Genomic DNA, 21,696 nt, shown 5'->3' on the forward strand with positions numbered 1-21,696 from the left:
CGTTCACAGCGTGCTGTTCTCTCGTGCTCTAAAGACATAGGTTATGATGTTACAAGCATGGCATCGTTGCTTGATAAAGGCAGCTTAGAAAAAGTCACCTCCCGAGGGTTAGTTCCATTCCTAAGACAGGACCAGTAGCTTCCTGTCTTTACTCTCTTCACCATCTAGACAGAAACTGCTCAAGCAGTCTGGTAAGTTCAGTAAGGGGAGATTCAAATTTTCAGAGTTTAAAGAAGGATTAGAACAGCTTTTGCTTGGAGCCTCTGGGAAAGTTCGGTCTTGGAGACCTCACACAAGGGATGAGGAGATTTTCAAGGAGCACAATGACAGAGAGCAAGCCAAGTGGAAGAAACAGCACTCTTCTAAAATAGGAACAGTTTTAACATTTTATGTGTAATAGCAGCAAATGATTTTAATGGGTATCTTTTTAATACTTAGTGTTTGATATGGACACATTATATTTTAAGTAGTAATAAAAAAAGAAGGCATTTTTTTCTCTCCCAGTATTTAAGACTTCACTCTCCTTTGGTGCCGCATAAATTTAAGTTCATTTTTTAATCCATGTCCAAGATTGGGAGATAAGATTTGTGGTTTCATACTATTGGCAAAATGTATTTGTAGCTTAATTGTAATTATCTTCAGATTATCTCACAGGAACACACCTTAGAAGGTCATGGATTTTCAGGCTTTCCACCCTGCTGTAGTTATTGTCCCTTTTTTTTGTTGTTTGTTTGTTTGATTACATATGATTTCTGCCGATTACCTAGAACTTCATCTCTTCCTGTTGCCCCAAAGTTGTCAAATATATACACTCCCTGCCCTATGTCATGGGAACATTCATCTTGTCAAAACATGGCTTTCATAAGGTTACCTTCCTGTTTAAGAATCAATGAGGGGGACTTCCCTGGTGGCCCAGTGGTTAAGACTCCACTCTTCCAATGCAGGAGGTATGGGTTCAATCTCTAGTTGGAGAACTAAAATCCCACAAGCTGTGTGGTGCAGCCAAAAAAAAAAAAAAAAATACAACAAGGATTCCCACTTACCTATTAAGTCAGATCTATACTTTGTCTCTTTTCATTCTGCTGTACCTATCCAGAAGTATGTTCTCATTGTTTTCCTGGTATATACACCTTTAAAATAATGGTTGTCAGCCTCAGCTGCACACTAGTATTACCTGGGGAGTTTTTTAAAATACTCATGTTAGGTACCACCTTTAGGCCAATTAAATCAGAACCTCTGGGAATGGAAACCATGGCTTTAGAGTTTGCATTAGAATCCCAGGGGATAATAAAGAGCAGGGCAAGGAGAGCAATGAGGAGGGTCTGCAAGGCTGGGGGCTGTGGATAGCCTGAACAACCTTTGCAGTCAGCAATGCTGTGCCTCCTCAGCCGTGCTGCACGAAGTGTGGTCCTTAGGCCTTTTGAATGGAAACTCCCTGCAGTCTCTTCTACAATGTGGATCCCAAGCCTTGTCAGATTTACTAAATCAGAATTACCAGAGGCAGGACATAAGAAGTCTTTTTTTAAACAACCTTACTTTATCAGAGCCTGAGGAGGGCACGGCAACCCATTCCAGTACTCTTGCCTGAAGAATCCCATGGACAGAGGAGCCTGGCAGGCTACAGTCCATGGGGTCACAAAGACTCAGACATGACTGAAGTGACTTAGCATGCATGCACACACTATATCAGACACTGAAACTAATTGGTTCCTTTCTACACATTTATAGTAAATTGAAAATATATAGTGAATTATTTATCATATTAGCTCAAGGCTTGGGCTACTACCCCAGCTAGATGCTTGTGTCAGTCACACCATTACCTAACAGAGAGCTGTCCTGCTAAACAAAAATCACTACAGAGGTTAAGTTTTCTGTTTTGTTTTTTGGCTGCACCATGCGGCTTATGGGATCTTAGTTCCTGGACCGGGTATTGAACTCAGGCCCTCAGCAAATAAAGAGCAGAGTTTTAACCATTGTACCACCATGGAATTCTCTCTCTCTCTCTTTTTTTTTAATAAGAGATGATTAAAACTGTAGAGGAGGAAAAGATGTTCCCCCTCTACTGATCCTGGGTTCATTGACTGGGACCCAGTAAATCAGACTGACCAAAGACAGATTAACAAGAGAAACGCAGTTTATTAGCCTGTGCGTCACGCTTACACACAGGAGTAGACGGTGCTGAGTAACTTGGGATGGTTAGAATTGGGGTTTCTATAGCATCTTAGCAAACAACAATAATTTTGTAGAGAAATGCAAGATAAAGGAAAAGGACTTTGAGCTTTTAGAGGCAACAAATTGTGAAAAGGCAAATACATGAGCAAACTATGGTTAGATAAGGGCTGATTTAGCAGTTTGTTATGTAGATTCCTCTGGTGCTGTCCCTGGGCTGATTAGGGTTCCCAGTTGCCTTGGTGGTTAACTTCTGTCTCTCCTGATAGAGAGGCGAGAGGGACAGCTTTACACATTCATATCCTGCTTTTAAAAGCAAATAGAGAGAAGGCAGAGAACTTAACTTGTATCTGATTCTTCCCAGTTGCCTTCAGCTCAAAATAATCATTATGCCAAAGTGACATACTTCGGGGTGACATATTCTGTACCTGAAACTACAATAATAAGAAACCACATAACTGGGTACACATTTCCTTAGGACAGTATGTGAGAAGGGCTTTATATGTTGAGCAGTTTTAGTATAATTTTCTGCACAATGTGCTAGCAAAGATTTTCTTAAAGTTTCCTAAACCCTGTTTGCTATGGGGGAAAATATAGTTTACTTACCTCTATATTATGTTATTTCAAAGAGCCTAAGCAACAAAGGCTCTTCCAAGAGCAGTTTCAAAAATAATTTATTTTCAGATTTACTCTTAGAAATAATATTTGAGAAGGGGTAAGTCCCCTACACTCACTGTAGTAAGAAAAGATGTTTTACTTTAATTGCCAGAGTCTTAACGTTACCATGGGGCCTTCCCTGGTGGCTCAGATGGTAGAGTCTGTCTACAATGTAGGAAACCCCAGTTAGATCCCTAGGCCAGGGAAGATCTCCTGGAGAAGGAAATGGCAACCCACTCCAGCATTTTTGCCTGGAAAATCCCACAGATAGAGGAGCCTGGCAGCCTACAGTCCATGGGGTCGCAAAGAGTCAGACAAAACTAACTAATAATTTTTATGTTACTATATTCTATACATATTAGAGCTACTAAAATCAATGTACATTTATTATTAAAATATCAAGCTCTTAAATGGAAGTTTAAATACTAGATCTGTCTACTCACAGCCTATGCATATAATACAATATAACAAAGCCCTGATTCATGAATTTTATCTTTCATGTTTTCTTAGTAAATAATAAGTTAAGTAAATTTATACTGAAGTAAGCATAGACAAAGGTGCACAACTCATAACTTATGCCCGTTTTAAAATCGATCTCCAGTAATATGCATACTTTCCTTAACATAGGCCCATTTAATTAGACACTTGAAGAATGCGGAGAGCAGGAAATATCTGTAAATTTTTCCTTGTATGTAGTTACATGCTTTATGTTAATGATTAAACTCTGTGTGTTTATGGATTTAGAATTCTGGCTGAAGTTTTTCTTTTTACGTGTTTTTAAGGCTCCACAGTTTTTAATGTTCTCAAAGGCGTTTTGGAGGTGATCATTGGTGTGGTGACTGGGTTGGTTCTTGGATTTTTTATTCAGTATTTTCCAAGCAGTGACCAGGTAAGAAATAATCTGTGAGCACGTTGTGCTGTAAAATGTCATTAGAGAAGCATTCTAGAATACCTTCCTGAAAGCTGATGTGAAGTATGTGATTTAGAAATGGTTCACTATTTTAACTCTGCTCATTGCAATATCAGTGCTGTCCATGTTGAAGAGGGTTAGATGTGTAAGGCTTGTAAGACAGTCCTGGAATTTTTCTCTCCAACTTATATTCTGTATGCTTCAAATTCTACTGCAAAACAAATAATACCAGTTCTAAAATACTATAATACATATCTTTGTATTTATTTTAATTTTATTATTTAATTTTATTATTATTCATGATACTTAGCTAAATTAAGATATAAAATGGCTTTGGGGGCCTCTTTTTTAATATCAAAATACCTTAGATTCTAAAACTATCAAATAGACCTAACATCTCATCATAATATAGTCCAGTATTTCTCACCAAAGATATCAAAGTTCCTTACTGTACACCATGATTTCTTAATAGTAGCAAAGATTTTGTTTCCTTTACTCTCCTAAGTCTCTTTGAATAGATAAAGATTAAAAGTCTTTTTTCCCCACAAGTACTGGCATTATTTTGAGATTTCAGAGCATTTTGAATAGAATTAGAAACTTACCTAAACTAGAACTTGAAGTAAGAACATCAAAACTATCATTACTAGAATGTATGTTGGTTTGAATTTTTACTGTGTTCCAAAAAACTCCATTTGAAATTGTCTGTAAAAGATTTTATGAGTGAATAAAGGAAAATTATAGAATTTTCTAATTAAATAATAAAATAAGGTGAAAATAATAGCTTACTTACTGTGTATAAAGTGGTCTGGTATGTACAATAAAGTGCCACGTGTTCAATCTAGCAGCCACTAGCTATGCATGACCACCACAGACATAGAGCAGGCTGGGATATGTGTCTACATACAGTGGATTCACTTTGTTGTACAGCAGAAATTAACACAACCTTGTAAAGCAATTATACTCCAGTAATAAAGTTAAAAAAAAAAAAGAACACTACTGCAGACAATGTAGATACAGAAATTCCCATCGTCACCTAATGTTCTGTTGTAAAGTGCTGATCTAGGGCACTCCATACAATAACTCATGAAACGAGTACTAATAATATGACCATTTTACCGATGAGGAAATTGAGGCTTAAAGATGAGGGACTTAAGCAAGGTCACACAGCTAGAAAGCAGTGGAGCTGGGAATGAACCAGGTGACCCACCGCCAGAGCCCACATGCCTCCAAGCCAGGCACTTCTAGAAGCCTGCCTGCCTTCTAAAGTGATCAAGTTTAAAAGGCCGAACAGGGAAAAGTGAAAGGAAAGAGGTACACATTTCTAAGACTTTAAAAATCAACAACAAAAAAACTACTCTCACTTTACAGACTTTTAAGCATCAAATTAAAGAGTGAACGGAGAGCCTAAAAATCATAGAGATGGCATATCTTTAGCCTTCACAGAATCCCTGTGATGTAATGTGATGCTTTTGGGGAAAGAGGAAGAAAATCTTGGAGAGTTTAAGTAACATGGCCAGCCACGCACACCAGTGGTGCCAAAGCTAAAATTTTAACCCTGGACTCTCTGTCCCCAAAGCCCTTGTGCTTTTTTCTGCTGTTGCATTTAGCCCTGAGAAGTTCTGCTTTGATAACTGCAGAGAAGGATAGCTGGTATTCCTGGGAGAGGAACCTACATTTACACATGTGCTGACTCTACTTTTACTAAGGAAAAGAAAGTAAATATTATGTCACACACTTAATGTGCTCAGACACAGACATATTTATTTTCTACTAAGTCCTCAATATGGAAAAATCAATAACTAGAAATCAGTTGCATGAAATAACTGAGCTAACCACCCTTTTTCCTCCTCTAGGACAAGCTTGTGTGGAAGAGAGCATTCCTGGTCTTGGGGCTCTCTGTGCTGGCTGTGTTCAGCAGCACATATTTTGGTTTCCCTGGCTCAGGAGGACTGTGCACGCTGGTCACAGCTTTCCTTGCAGGCAGAGGATGGGCCAGCACAAAGGTGAATTCATCTTAAGCTCTTCTGATCACAACTACTTTCTGATCAGATTAATTTTTCTTTCCAGATATGTTCTTACCATCAAATTAATGAAATTGCTTAGTCATAAAAGCTAGTTTCTATGCATTTGTAAACGTGTACCTGAGTTCAGACATGCACATACTTTTCCCTTTACATACAAAGCTGTAACTTCATGTCTTTACTTAAAACACATATACTTACTTAAAACATCAGATCAGATCAGATCAGTCGCTCAGTCGTGTCCGACTCTTTCCAACCCCATGAATTGCAGCACGCCAGGCCTCCCTGTCCATCACCAACTCCCGGAGTTCACTCAGACTCACGTCCATCGAGTCAGTGATGCCATCCAGCCATCTCATCCTCTGTCAACCCCTTCTCCTCCTGCCCCAATCCTTCCCAGCATCAGAGTCTTTTCCAATGAGTCAACTCTTCGCATGAGGTGGCCAAAGTACTGGAGTTTCAGCTTCAGCATCATTCCTTCCCAATGAACACCCAGGGCTGATCTCCTTCAGAATGGACTGGTTGGATCTCCTTGCAGGCCAAGGGACTCTCAAGAGTCTTCTCCAACATCACACTTCAAAAGCATCAATTCTTCGGCGCTCAGCCTTCTTCACAGTCCAACTCTCACATCCATACATGACCAAAGGAAAAACCATAGCCTTGACTAGACGAACCTTTGTTGGCAAAGTAATGTCTCTGCTTTTGAATATGCTCTCTAGGTTGGTCATAACTTTCCTTCCAAGGAATAAGCGTCTTTTAATTTCATGGCTGCAGTCACCATCTGTAGTGATTTTGGAGCCCAGAAAAATAAAATCTGACACTGTTTCCACTGTTTCCCCATCTGTTTCCTATGAAGTGGCCATGATCTTCGTTTTCTGAATGTTGAGCTTTAAGCCAACTTTTTCACTCTCCACTTTCACTTTCATCAAGAGGCTTTTGAGTTCCTCTTCACTTTCTGCCATAAGGGTGGTGTCATCTGCATATCTGAGGTTATTGATATTTCTCCCGGCAATCTTGATTCCAGCTTGTGTTTCTTCCAGTCCAGTGTTTCTCATGATGTACTCTGCATATAAGTTAAATAAGCAGGGTGACAATATACAGCCTTGACATACTCCTTTTCCTATTTGGAACCAGTCTGTTGTTCCATGTCCAGTTCTAACTGTTGCTTCCTGACCTGCATACAGATTTCTCAAGAAGCAGATCAGGTGGTCTGGTATTCCCATCTCTTTCAGGATTTTCCACAGTTGATTGTTATCCACACAGTCAAAGGCTTTGGCATAGTCAATAAAGCAGAAATAGATGTTTTTCTGGAACTCTCTTGCTTTTTCTATGATCCAGCAGATGTTGGCAATTTGATCTCTGGTTCCTCTGACTTTTCTAAAACCAGCTTGAACATCAGGAAGTTCATGGTTCACATATTGCTAAAGCCTGGCTTGGAAAATTTTGAGCATTACTTTACTAGCGTGTGAGATGAGTGCAATTGTGCAGTAGTTTGAGCATTCTTTGGCATTGCCTTTCTTTGGGATTGGAATGAAAACTGACCTTTTCCAGTCCTGTGGTCACTGCTGAGTTTTCCAAATTTGCTGGCATATTGAGTGCAGCACTTTCACAGCATCATCTTTCAGGATTTGGAATAGCTCAACTGGAATGCCATCACCTCCGCTAGCTTTGTTCGTAGTGATGCTTTCTAAGGCCCACTTGACTTCACATTCCAGGATGTCTGGCTCTAGGTCAGTGATCACACTATCCTGATTATCTTGGTTGTGAAGATGTTTTTTGTACAGTTCTTCTGTGTATTCTTGCCACCTCTTAATATCTTCTGCTTCTGTTAGGTCCATACCATTTCTGTCCTTTATCGAGCTCATCTTTGCATGAAATGTTCCTTTGGTATCTCTAATTTTCTTGAAGAGATCCCTAGTCTTTCCCATTCTGTTGTTTTCCTCTATTTCTTTGCATTGATTGCTGAGGAAGGCTTTCTTATCTCTTCTTGCTATTCTTTGGAACTCTGCATTCAGATGTTTATATCTTTCCTATTCTGCTTTGCTTTTCGCTTCTCTTCTATTCACAGCTATTTGTAAGGCCTCCCCAGACAGCCGTTTTGCTTTTTTGCATTTCTTTCCAATGGGAATGGTCTTGATCCCTGTCTTCTGTACAATGTCATGAACCTCATTCCATAGTTCATCAGGCACTCTATCTATGAGATCTAGTCCCTTAAATCTATTTCTCACTTCTACTGTATAATCATAAGGGATTTGATTTAGGTCATACCTGAATGGTCTAGTGGTTTTCCCTAATTTCTTCAATTTAAGTCTGAATTTGGCAATAAGGAGTTCATGGTCTGAGCCACAGTCAGCTCCTGGTCTTGTTTTTGCTGACTGTATAGGGCTTCTCCATCTTTGGCTGCAAAGAATATAATCAGTCTGATTTCGGTGTTGACCATCTGGTGATGTCCATGTACAGAGTCTTCTCTTGTGTTGTTGGAAGAGGGTGTTTGTTATGACCAGTGCATTTTCTTGGCAAAACTCTATTGTCCTTTGCCCTGCTTCATTCCGTATTCCAAGGCCAAATTTGCCTGTGACTCCAGGTGTATCTTGACTTCCTACTTTTGCATTCCAGTCCCCTATAATGAAAAGGACATCTTTTTTGGGTGTTAGTTCTAAAAGGTCTTGTAGGTCTTCATAGAACCGTTCAACTTCAGCTTCTTCAGCGTTACTGGTTGGGGCATAGACTTGGATTACTGTGATATTCAATGGTTTGCCTTGGAAACGAACAGAGATCATTCTGTCGTTTTTGAGATTGCATTCAAGTACTGCATTTCGGACTCTTTTGTTGACCATGATGGCCACTCCATTTCTTCTGAGGGATTCCTGCCCACAGTAGTAGATATAATGGTCATCTGAGTTAAATTCACCCGTTCTAGTCCATCTCAGTTCGCTGATTCCTAGAATGTCGACATTCACTCTTGCCATCTCTTGTTTGACCACTGCCAATTTGCCTTGATTCATGGCCCTGACATTCCAGGTTCACATGTCTTGGTCCTACTTCCATGCTGCCTTCCTTATCCTAGGTAAGTGCTGCAGAGTATTACATTATATGGTTGTGCTAGTAGTAGTGGTAGTCGCTAAGTCGTGTCTAACTCATTGCAACCCCATGGACTCAAGCCCTCCAGGCTCCTCTGTCCATGGGATTTCCCAGGCAAGAATACTGGAGTGAGTTGCCATTTCCTTCTCTAGGGGATAGTTGTGCTAAAGTCTATTTATTTGCTCTCCCTCTAACAGACATTAGATCATTCCTAATTTTCTAAGGTAAAAAAAATGCTTCAATAAAATGCCCTTGCATATACTATATGTCATGAACACTGGGACACTATCGAGTCTTATTATTTTGCATGCTATCAAGAAAGAAAAATAATGCTTCCAATTAAACTGTGATGTAACATCCTAACATCTTAAATGTTCAGTGAGAAGAAATTTAACAAATTATAGCATATTATTGGGTTTATAAGATAGGTTTCTAGAAATAGGATTGCTCTTTGAAAGACTGCACATGATATGATAATATCAATTTACCCCTTTAAAAGACTGTACCAAAAATTAAAAAATAAATAAATAAATAAAAGACTGTACCAATGTACATTCTCACCAATAGCATATGAGAGAATCTACTTCTCTTAACCGTTGTCAGTCATCAGATACTGTGCTAATCTAATGGGTGAGAAATGTACCTCATTGCTGATCCAGTTGTATTTCTTTATGAGTGAAACTAATCATCTTTTCATATATTCACTAGCCAGTGTATTCAAAAGCTTATGCCTGTTTTCTGTAACATTTTCGGGACTTCCCTGGTGGTCCAGTGGTTAAGACTCCACACTGCCAATTCAGTGGGTGAAGGTTCAATCCATGGTCAGGACACTAGATCTCACATGCTGTGCAGCACAGGCAAAAGGTTAAAAAAAAAAAAGATTACTTTGGTTTTTTTTTCCCATTTTCAAGATCATTAAGATTATTCGTTTTCTTTTTTTAGTCCTTTGATAGAACTTTTTTTACAAATTGGAAGATAATTGCTTTACAATGTTATATTAGTTTCTGCTGTACAATGTGAATCAGCTATGAGTATGAAAGTAAAAGTGTTAGTCGTTCAGTCATGTCTGACTCTTTGCGACCCTGTGGATTGTGGCCCACCAGGTTCCTCTGTCCATGGGATTCTCCAGGCAAGAGTACTGGAGTGCCATCCCCTTCTCCAGGGGATCCTCCCGACCCAGGGATCTAACCCAGGTCTCCTGCATGGCAAGCAGGCACTTTACCATCTGAGCCACCATAAACTCCATAAACATCCATAAGTATACAGTCATTCATTTTATTAATATGTATTATGGAAATTAGATGATTGCTATTTATTTTAAGATACATTTTTGTAGATTTAACCTTGACAGGATCATATGCTATTCAGTTTAATGAAGAAATTAGATACATGTCAGTTCAGTTCAGCTCAGTCGCTCAGTCATGTCTGACTCTTTACAACCCCATGGACTGCAGTACGCCAGGCTTCCCTGTCCATCATCAACTCTCGGAGCTTGCTCAAACTCACGTCCATCGAGTCGGTGACACCATCCAACCATCTCATCCTCTGTCGTCCCCTTCTCCTCCTGCCTTCAATCTTTGCCAGCATCAGGGTCTTTTCCAGTGTGTCAGTTCTTCACATCAGGTGGCCAAGTATTGGAGTTTCAGCTTCAGCATCAGTCCTTCCAGTGAATATTCAGGACCAATTTCCTTTAGGATGGACTGGTTGGATCTCCTTGCAGTCCAAGGAACTCTCAAGAGTCTTCTCCAACACCACAGGTTCAGCTGGGTCATTCTAACTTGGAGTTGCTTGTGAGTTGCAGCCAAATAGTGACTGAGACTGGACTCTGTCCCTTAACTTCTTTTTTTTTTTTTAATTTATTTATTTTTTAATTGAAGCATAATTGCTTTACAGAATTTTGTTGCTTTCTGTCAAACATCGCCTTAACTTCTTAATGGTAACTTTTACTCAGCATTAAAAAACAAATTAGTAAAGAGAATAATTTTATTTCTGAGTATGAAACTACTATTTCATACTAAATTATAAAACTTATTTTATATTAAAATTCAATATTTAAAATATATAATTTAATTTTATTATAATGTTTATATATAAAATAATATTAATTTTGTTTCTGAGTGTGAAAGCGTTCATTTTGGAAAATAACACATTAAAGTCAGAAAGCAAAGGAAAGAAAAAAATCGTTTACAATTTCTCTACCTAAGGCCAACAGTGGTGTAAACTACTGAAATATTTTAGCTTATTTCCTTTCATTTATTTAATAGGAAGATTTTCAAATATGCTTATAGTAAGTTTCTTCACATTGAATTTTTTTTTTTTTCATTAACCAAGTTTACTGTTGGGGAGAGTCTCATTCAGAGTTCCCTGGAAAGAAACTGAACCAAATCTTGACATTTTATGTTAAGTAGGAACAGTGAATAAGGCACATAATATAGGTGACTCTTAGGCCACCAATGTCTTTTTCTTAATATAAAAATAAACATAAGTAACTAATGGAAAAACAAAATAAAAGTTTATTTTATTAGAATTAGGAATGTTCTTTCCCTCTGGGCAACCTGAACAGTCCAGTTACAATGAAAATCTAAGAACAGTTATTTCCACAGCATAGTGTGCTCTACGCACAAAATTACAGGGTTAGGAGCATTTAATCAATTTACCAATCTGATTGTCTCACCAACCCGTCCCCTCCCATCCCCCAAGTGCTCTATACCGGGATTTTTGTACATCAAGTCCTTTTCTCTCTTATGCTAAATTTCAGTTCCTAACCATGGCTGATCCACATTTTACACTGCAGATTCAACCATTTCAAATCAAGTCAGTCAGTCTTGGATCTGCTATATTTGTGTGTATGTATACACATGTGTATTTAATGTATTTATTTAAACACACATAAAACACATACAATCTGGGTTGCAGCGGATTACATAGAATTTAGAGTCTGATGATACACATTGAATTTTATAGGAAAATGGTTTCTATTGTCACCTCTTCAAAATTTTTCAAAAGTTAGAACCAACTCATTATATTAAACTGTCATTGGTAAAAAGAGGGAAAGGAACTAATGACCATTATTGTCATTCTGTAAGCCGTTATACTAGGCACTGAATATCCTCACTTATTTTCACAAAAGAAACTTTGAAAAAGTATTACCATTTCAATTTTATAGAGATTGTAAATCAGAAGAACTTAAAAGAAAAAAAAACATGTCAAAGTCACAAAATTTAAAAGTGGCACTGGTGTTTAAGCTCGGGTTTGACTCCAGAGCAACTTGTACCTGATTATACACCTACAGCATCATTGCACAGGGCACATTTTTATATTTTGACACCTATTTGAGTCAAATTGAGACACGTATCAAATATATTAAAAACATCCTTCTAAACTTTGTGATTAAAATTAAATCTCTCGCTTCATAAGTGATAGGATTTTGAAAAACAAAGAGCCACATCATTTGGAATAGAGCAATAGTTTTAGCAGCAGGGAAATCAAGGGGGACACTGATCCCTACTCTAAGTGACCACTAGCTATGGGCACAGAAGACCAAGAGGGAAAGGTAGATTTTGCTGTGTCAGTTACACTGTTTTCCAAAATAGAATGTGAGTTAGATAGAACCACTTTATAACCATTCATGTATTTGGTTATATATAAACCAAAACGGAGCATCTGTTTGAATGCATGTGTCATAACTTTGCCTGAATTGCCTGCAACCTGGTTGACTACATAAAATCAATGTTAATCCACAACCCAGTGAAAGAACTAGGTACCTTGTTTTTCATATATACCTCTGTTTACTCTCCTATGTATATCCCTTTATACACACACACACACACAAACCACAGTGCACATACTCATTCATACACACACACGTAGAGATGCTGCATAATTTTTCTGAAACAATTACCTTACAGCTAAATATTTAGGTTATTTCCCATCTCTGCTATTTTTAATTATGCTAGAATTCTGTTTCTGATCATTTCCTTAGGGCAGATTCCTAACAGTGAAATTTGGGGATCAAATAATATGAATGAGTTGAGGCTTTTGACACACATTACCAAAAAGCTTTCCAGAGTATGGCAAACAGAGTATGCATTTACTCTTCTACCGGTAATATATGAGGCACCTTTATCATGACACCCTCATCAGCTTAGAATAGTTTCACAGACTTAAGCATGCCTCAGAATCACCTGGAAGTCTTCCTGGGATAGATTTCTGGGCCCCGCCCTCAAATCTCTGACTTAGTTACAGTGAGGCTTTACAATTTGACTTCTAATAAGTCTCCAGGTGATACTGATGGTGCTAATTTGGGACCACATTTTGTGAATGTGACCACAAATGGGACCACATTTCACGCAGTCGTGTCTGACTCTTTGCAACCCCATTACAGTCCATGGAATTCTCCAGGCCAGAGTACTTGAATGGGTAGCCTTTCCCTTTTCCAGGGAATCCCTTCTCCAGGTGATCTTCCCAACCCAGGGATTAAACCCAGGTCTCCCACATTGCAGGTGGATTCTTTACCAGTTGAACCACAAGGGAAGCCCAAGAATATTGGAGTGGGTAGCCTATCCCTTCTTAATCATATCTTCCCAACCCAGGAATCGAACTGAGGTCTCCTGCATTGCAGGCAGATTCTTTACCAACTGAGCTACTAAGGAAGCCCCACATTTTGTGAGCCACTGGCTTAGAAGATTATTGTTTTTAACCTTTAGCCATGCTGACAGGTAAAAAGTGGTATCTTGTTTTATTTTATGTTTCTTTGATTTATTGTTATTGTTCAGTCACTCAGTCATGTCCGACTCTTTGCAACTGCATGGACTGCAGCATGCCAGGCCTTCCCTGTCCTTCACCATCTCTGGTAGCTTGCTTAAACTCATGTCCATTGAGTCAGTCATACCATCCAACCATCTCGTCTTCTGTCATCCCCTTCTCCTCCTGCCTTCAATCTTTCCCAGCATCATGGTCTTTTCTAATGAGTCGGCTTTTTGCATCAGATGCCAAAGTATTGTAGCTTCAGCATCAGTCCTTCCAACTAATATTCAGGATTGATTTCCTTTTTAGGATTGACTGGTTTAATCTCCTTGTGGTCCAAGGGACTCTCAAGAGTATTCGCCAACATCACAGTTCAAAAGCATATTTTTTCATATACTTTGCCCCTTGTATTTTTTATTTTTCTTTGCTAAGTCTTTTATGCATTATCTTCTAAAGTTTAATGCATTGATTATTGACCTATAAGATATATATACACATATACACACATCTATATATATGAAGTTAGCTTTTTGTGCTTTTTTATATCGTTCATTTTTTAACACAAAGATATACTTTTATGTGATCAGATCTACAAATCTCTTACTAGGACCTTTCCTCCAAAGTATTTTTTTTTCCTTAAAGATTTCTTTCCAAGTGAAGTTTTACATACATTTATTCTCTACTATAACCTTGAAAAGTAGATATCAGACCATTTTACAAACAAGGATGCCAAGACTTAGAAATACTGGATACAGTGCCTAATGTCACAAAGCCAGTAAGTGGCAGAGCGAGGATGAGAACACACCATTTGAATACGCCAAACTGTTTCCCTAAAGAAAGGAAAACGAACCTTCACTGACTCAGTTATGTGGCAGGCACTCTCCAGAGCAGCACAGCATTATAAAAAGAACATAAATTTTAATTTAACAGAGACCTTGATTCCGATCCTGGTTCTATGACTCTTGAGCTGCATAATCACCCAAAGGTCACCTATCTTCTCTAATACTCAATTTTCCCAACTGCAATATGAAGAAACTAATAACAACATCTAAAGAATTGTGGCTATTTTATGGGGAAATGGAAATGAAGCATTTGTAAACTCAATAGCACTATAGCAATAATGTAGTTGAGTTAAACTTTGAAAATCTAAAGTATTTTATAAAATTCACTTGTGCCTATAGTTTCTGATGTTACTTCTTACTTTACTCTTGGTTTTCCATTTAATCATTCATCTTGCCGTCTGTCGTATTTTATTCAAGTGCACTCACCTTTTTTAAGCCTCTATCACCTATTTTTTCCATCTGTTTTCAAATTCAGTGCTTCTTGATGACCTTTATAGTTATGGGGGTTTGTTCTCTGTTTTATTTTGAATGTTCTGAATACTGAATTATTCTTCTAAGAAGAGAGGTATCCACTTAAATAGACATTTAACCCGTGATGAAACTTTCATTTCTCTTAACTTTCTCCTTTTTGTCCATCCTTGAAAGTGATTTATATTTTTGAAGATTCTTAGCATTGGTACATAGAGATGTATAAAGTGGCCTTAACTTTTAATGGACAACACAATCTTCTTTCCTTTGGGCTCATCTTTTTTTTTTTTTTTTGACTGCACTATGCAGCTTGTGGGATCTTATTTCCCCAACCGGGGATTGAACCAGTGCTCTTGGCAAGGAAAGTTCAGAGTCTCAGTCACTGAACTGCCAGGGAATTCCCTAGCTCATCTTCTTTTATAGGTATCTTATTTCTGTGGCTTGATTCTCTTTTATAAATAAACATTTTGGTTTTGAAATTATGAAAAAGCCACACACAAAAAAGCTACATTGTGACTCTTCTCCCTTTTTTAAATTTCATAATATATAAGCCCATATCTGATGGAGTCCATATCCAGTTAGTTCTAAAGTGTTATAATCAGAAAGCAAAGCATGGCCTTTGCCTACAGTTTAGAAATAAGAGTAATTTGATAGGGAAAACTCTTTAGGACTTCTGCTCTCATTGGAGTTCTGAATATATAAAATATTGAAATATTTTTGAGGACTTTCCTTAAGCAATTTAGTCCTGTCAACAAAAGCCTAAGTAAAACTAAGATTAATAGAGTTAAATTTTGTTCTTTACAGCTAAGTATCAACTAAAGTCTGAGGTTTAGCTATGATATACTCTAAGAATTAAATTCAAAAGTAAAATTTAAAGATATGTGGAATGTTGGCAACTGGACATTTTTTGGCGGAACTAGAAATTGTCATTAAATGATAAACGATCTTGGATGTCTTTTAATATAAACCTCTACTTTACAGATGAAAAATGAGGTGCTAAGGCAAGTGACTTGCAGTTAATGGGTGGCAGAATTTGAACCTAAATCATCATCTGATTCCTTACGATATGGAAGCATAACTTTTTTTTTCATGATATAGGAATAGAACTGGATACATAAATCAACTGACCCTCTCACATATGCTAAGAGAAAATAGAATCTTCACCCTAATAAACATTTCAGAAATAATAATGAAGAAAATAGAGAAGCAATGTAATCCTCTGTCAGAGTTCCATACAGATATAGAAGGGCAAATCCTTAAAAACATGTAATTTTAAGGGTAAAACTGTGGACCAAAAATATAGATTCGTAATGTTGACTGAAAAAAGTCTGTTAAACCTAAATTCTTAGGTGCTGTAATGGGCACTGCTAAATTGCCTTCCAAAAAAAAAAAAAAAAACCACTGTCAGTTTGCTCTCCTACCAATTAGTCCAAGAGTGTGCTTACAATCTTACAAATATTTTACATTGTAGTTTTTTTCCCAATGTGGTTATGCCCTCCCCCAAAATATGGTATACTGTTTCAACCTGTGTTTCTCTGATTACTGAGTTTCAGTGTCATGCTTTGAGGCCATTTGTGTTTCTTGTGTGACTACTTGTGTATTTGTATTGCCCGTTTTTCTACTAGGGTCTCTCTTTTTCTTAGTGATTGGGTATTTTTCCTTATCTATTACACATAGTACAGTTATTTTCTCTTGGTTTATCACTATTTTTTTTATGGTTTACCTTGCCATAGACACTTTAGTTTTACATGGTCAATTGTGTGAGGATGTTTCAATTAAGTTTTATAAAGTTATGCTCATATCAACCAACATAGTAACTGGAATAGGGAAGTTTATTATTAACCATCCTGGGGATCAGTTAACAAGGGGTTGGCTTGTAAGATGTAAAGAGACCCCTAAAAAATATAGGCATATGTGCTGTTCTTATATACTCAGTTGTATATGACTCTTTGCAACCCCATGCACTGTAGCCCACCAGGCTCCTCTGTCCATGGGATTTCCCAGGCAAGAATACTGGAGTGGATTGCCTTTTCCTTCTCCAAGGGATCTTCCCAACCCAGGGATTGAACCCACATCTCCTGTGTCTCCTGCATTGCAGGGGAACTCTTTACCTGGTGAGCCATTGAGGAATAGCAGCTATAAACTTCTAGGGTGGAAATAAAGCATACCCTTCTGCCTCTCCCTCGCACCTCAATACTCCCAACCTCAGTGCTGAGAATCCTGACCTTGTCAGAGCCTTGGTCACTAGGTGACAGAGAAATCACCATGGCACCCTGCCTACAAAATTTACTAGAAATCTACTCTCCGAACTCAAAGGAAATCCATCCATCAGGGTACATGGAAAGGTATATTGCCCATGGGAGGTGGCAATGAAACCACCCTAGAAATAGCCTGAGGGAAGCTGCCAGCCCCATGCACTGCAGGAGCCTGGTACTGGAGAAGACACTCGGGCTGCAGGAGTCTTGTACTGGAAGATCTTGCCAGGAGGATCCACAGAAACCAGGAAGGGCACCTTCTCTTGTAATAGCTTTCAGCCTTCCTACTGACAATATTTAATATAGTTCAGTTCAGTTCAGTTCTCCGTCGTGTCTGACTCTTTGCAACCCCATGAATCGCAGCACGCCAGGCCTCCCTGTCCATCACCAACTCCTGGAGTCCACCCAAACTCATGTCCATTGAGTCAGTGATGCCATCCAGCCATCTCATCCTCTGTCGTCCCCTTCTCCTTCTGCCCCCAATCCCTCCCAGCATCAGAGTCTTTTCCAATGAGTCAACTCTTCGCATGAGGTGGCCAAATTACTGGAGTTTCAGCTTGAGCATCATTCCTTCCAAAGAACACCCAGGGCTGATCTCCTTTAGAATGGACTGGTTGGATCTCCTTGCAGTCCAAGGGACTCTCAAGAGTCTTCTCCAACACCACTTTTCAAAAGCATCAATTCTTCGGCGCTCAGCTTCACAGTCCAACTCTCACATCCATACATGACTACTGGAAAAACCATAGCCTTGACTAGACGGACCTTTGTTGGCAAAGTAATGTCTCTGCTTTTGAATATGCTCTCTAGGTTGGTCATAACTTTCCTTCCAAGGAGTAAGCATCTTTTAATTTATTATGGTTCAGTTCAGTTCAGTTCAGTCACTCAATCGTATCTGACTCTTTGCGACCCCATGAATTGCAGCATGGCAGGCCTCCCTGTCCATCACCAACTCCTGGAGTTCACTCAAACTCATGTCCATTGAGTCAGTGATGCCATCCAGCCATCTCATCCTCTGTCAACCCCTTCTCTTCCTGCCCCCAAGCCCTCCCAGCATCAGAGTCTTTTCCAATGAGTCGACACTTCGCATGAGGTGACCAAAGTACTGGAGTTTCAGCTTTAGCATCATTCCTTCCAAAGGAATCCCAGGGCTGATCTCCTTTAGAATGGACTGGTTGGATCTCCTTGCAGTCCAAAGGACTCTCAAGAGTCTTCTCCAACACCACAGTTCAAAAGCATCAATTCTTTGGTGCTCAGCTGTCTTCACAGTCCAACTCTCACATCCATACATGACTACTGGAAAAACCATAGCCTCAACTAGACGGACCTTTGTTGGCAAAGTAATGTCTCTGCTTTTGAATATGCTCTCTAGGTTGGTCATAACTTTCCTTCCAAGGAGTAAGCGTCTTTTAATTTCATGGCTGCAATCACCATCTGAAGTGATTTTTGGAGCCCAAAAAAATAAAGTCTGACACTGTTTCCACTGTTTCTCCATCTATTTCCCATGAAGTGATGGGACCAGATGCCATGATCTTCGTTTTCTGAATGTTGAGCTTTAAGCCAACTTTTTCACTCTCCTCTTTTACTTTCATCAAGAGACTCTTTAGTTCCTCTTCACTTTCTCCCATAAGGGTGGTGTCATCTGCATATCTGAGGTTATTGATATTTCTCCCGGCAATCTTGATTCCAGCTTGTGCTTCTTCTAGCCCAGCGTTTCTCATGATGTACTCTGCATATAAGTTAAATAAGCAGGGTGACAATATACAGCCTTGACATACTCCTTTTCCTATTTGGAACCAGTCTGTTGTTCCATGTCCAGTTCTAACTGTTGCTTCCTGACTGCATATAGGTTTCTCAAGAGGCAGGTCAGGTGGTCTGGTATTCCCATCTCTTTCAGAATTTTCCACAGTTTGTTGTTATCCACACAGTCAAAGGCTTTGGCATAGTCAATAAAGCAGAAATAGATGTTTTTCTGGAACTCTCTTGCTTTTTCGATGATCCAGCAGTTGTTGGTAATTTGATCTCTGGTTCCTCTGCCTTTTCTAAAACCAGCTTGAACATCAGGAAGTTCACAGTTCACGTATTGCTGAAGCCTGGCTTGAAGAATTTTGAGCATTACTTTACTAGCGTGTGAGATGAGTGCAATTATGCAGTAGTTTGAGCATTCTTTGGCATTGCCTTTCTTTGGGATTAGAATGAAAACTGACCTTTTCCAGTCCTGTGGCCACTGCTGAGTTTTCCAAATTTGCTGGCATATTGAGTGCAGCACTTTCACAGCATCATCTTTCAGGATTTGAAAGAGCTCAACTGGAATTCCATCACCTCCACTAGCTTTTTTAGTAGTGATGCTTTCTAAGGCCCACTTGACTTCACATTCCAGGATGTCTGGCTCTAGGTCAGTGATCACACTATCCTGATTATCTTGGTCATGAAGATCTTTTTTGTACAGTTCTTATGTATATTCTTGCCACCTCTTCTTAATATCTTCTGCTTCTGTTAGGTCCATACCATTTCTGTCCTTTATAGAGCCCATCTTTGTATGAAATGTTCCCTTGGTATCTCTGATTTTCTTGAAGAGATCTCTAGTCTTTCCCATTCTGTTGTTTTCCTCTATTTCTTTGCATTGATCGCTGAGGAAGGTTTTCTTATCTCTACTTGCTATTCTTTGGAACTCTGCATTCAGATGTTTATATCTTTCCTTTTCTCCTTTGCTTTTAGCTTCTCTTCTTTTCACAGCATTTGTAAGGCCTCCCCAGACAGCCATTTTGCTTTTTTAAAACATGGTACCAGCTGGCAAAGGAGAACTATTTAAAGGGCCCAGCTCCATTTTCTGCAGAGAAACAAGGAATGGCAGATTAGGAGCTAAATAGCAATAAATTAATAACTGGCACAGCACTTTGTTATACCTGGATTGTGCTTTTGTGCATAATTTGAAATAACCATAAACATTTTTTTATAAAGGTAAAATTGGAAACAAAGACCTATAAATAAAGAAATTATTGAATAATCTATGGTATTTCCATACCACAGATTACTATGCAGCAATTATGAGGTGAGTATCTAGATATATGCACAAATATTAAGCCTTTAAATCATATTGTTAAGTAAAAATTAACAAAATTTTAAACTATTAAATGAAATGAGTATAATTAATATAATAACACTGATTATAAGATATGCACATACACAGATTGTGTATTCAGAAGCAGAAGTCCTAAGATTACTTTGTAAGATTCTATAATTCATTCTTATGTATAAACCAACACTAAAGCATCTCACATAATATCTTAATTGTATTAGAACTGTCTTTGTGCAATTTTTTGTTGCCTTTGAACTAACTGATTTATAGATAATACAGAGGTAAAGATTGTCACAGGTCAAACTGACTCAAATTTCAAATTAGTAAAGTTCTTAGAACTTCTGAATTCATATAATGAAAATCTGTGTGTGTGTGTGTGTGTGTGTGTGTTTCTTTTAGACAGATGTTGAAAAAGTTATAGCAGTTGCCTGGGACATCTTTCAGCCCCTTCTCTTTGGACTGATTGGAGCAGAGGTGTTAATTACAGCTCTCAGACCAGAAACTATAGGTAAGAATTTCAAAGTACTACTTTTGCTAAAATCAACTCTTTCTATCTATATTCAGTTGAAATATCCTTAGTAGGTATGTGTCCACTGATTCTTGTTATTGGAGTAGTTGGTTAGAAAATAATGTTTGTCAATCTAAGACAGTAAATTTTACACCTTTAATATTGTTCCTTGTAAAGCAAAGTGACACTGCTGACTACCATCAGTAAAATGCAGGTCTGTTTTCCCAAGGGTAAAAATGGTCATGTAGCCTTGCCCTGGTCAAGAGCCAGAATCTTAAAGATAACTAGTGAGTCCTATAATATGTAATAATATGTACCCATAGAATAGAAATGTTTGTTCATTCATTCTTTTATTCATTCACACATTTGCTGTGGTGGTTAGTCGCTCAGTGGTGTCTGACTCTTGTAACTCTATGGACTATAGCCTGCCAGGCTCCTCTGTCTGTGGTGTTCTCCAGGCAAGAATACTAGAGTGGGTTGCCGTTTCCTTCTCCAGGGATTCCCTACGAAGGAATCGAAGCTGAGTCTCCTGCATTGCAGACATATTCTTTACCAACTGAGCTACAAGGGAAGCCTACACATTTGCTAGCCATCATGTTAAAACTCTCTTAATTCATAGCACTTTATTTAAAAATTAATTTATGCACATATACTCATTATTTCCTCCTTTCCTTGCATCACATTGTTTTTCCATCCATGCAGGGGCTGCTGTTCCCTGCCACCTCTTTCTGAATCTCATGCATAGATTCTTCCCATTTTTTCATACATTTTCAAGTAGACTTGTCACAGTTTCCTCCTCTTCAGAAGTTAAATGGATTTTAATCTCTCTTATCTTGAAATAATATCATCCCTGATTCTGATTCATGCTATAGCATGGATGGACCTAGAGGACATTACACTAAATAAAATAAGCCAATCATAAAAAGACAAATACTGTATGATTTTATTTATATGAGTAAAATT

At 38.4% G+C, this 21,696-nt stretch overlaps 1 protein-coding gene across 7 annotated transcripts in view; it reads left to right on the plus strand.

Annotated features, from left to right (window-relative positions):
* SLC9B2 (solute carrier family 9 member B2) overlaps window positions 1-21,696 on the plus strand; it is a 65,028-nt gene that overhangs the window by 33,577 nt on the left and 9,755 nt on the right. For all 7 annotated transcript variants that reach the window (XM_059887660.1, XM_059887658.1, XM_024993418.2 and 4 more), the window contains 3 exons: window positions 3,609-3,715; window positions 5,590-5,739; window positions 20,625-20,733. In XM_059887660.1, coding sequence (XP_059743643.1) covers window positions 3,609-3,715; window positions 5,590-5,739; window positions 20,625-20,733 — 366 coding nt within the window. The remainder of the gene's footprint in view (window positions 1-3,608; window positions 3,716-5,589; window positions 5,740-20,624; window positions 20,734-21,696) is intronic.

The sequence above is a fragment of the Bos taurus genome, chromosome 6 (genome assembly GCF_002263795.3).
Source record: "Bos taurus isolate L1 Dominette 01449 registration number 42190680 breed Hereford chromosome 6, ARS-UCD2.0, whole genome shotgun sequence".
NCBI lineage: Eukaryota > Metazoa > Chordata > Mammalia > Artiodactyla > Bovidae > Bos > Bos taurus.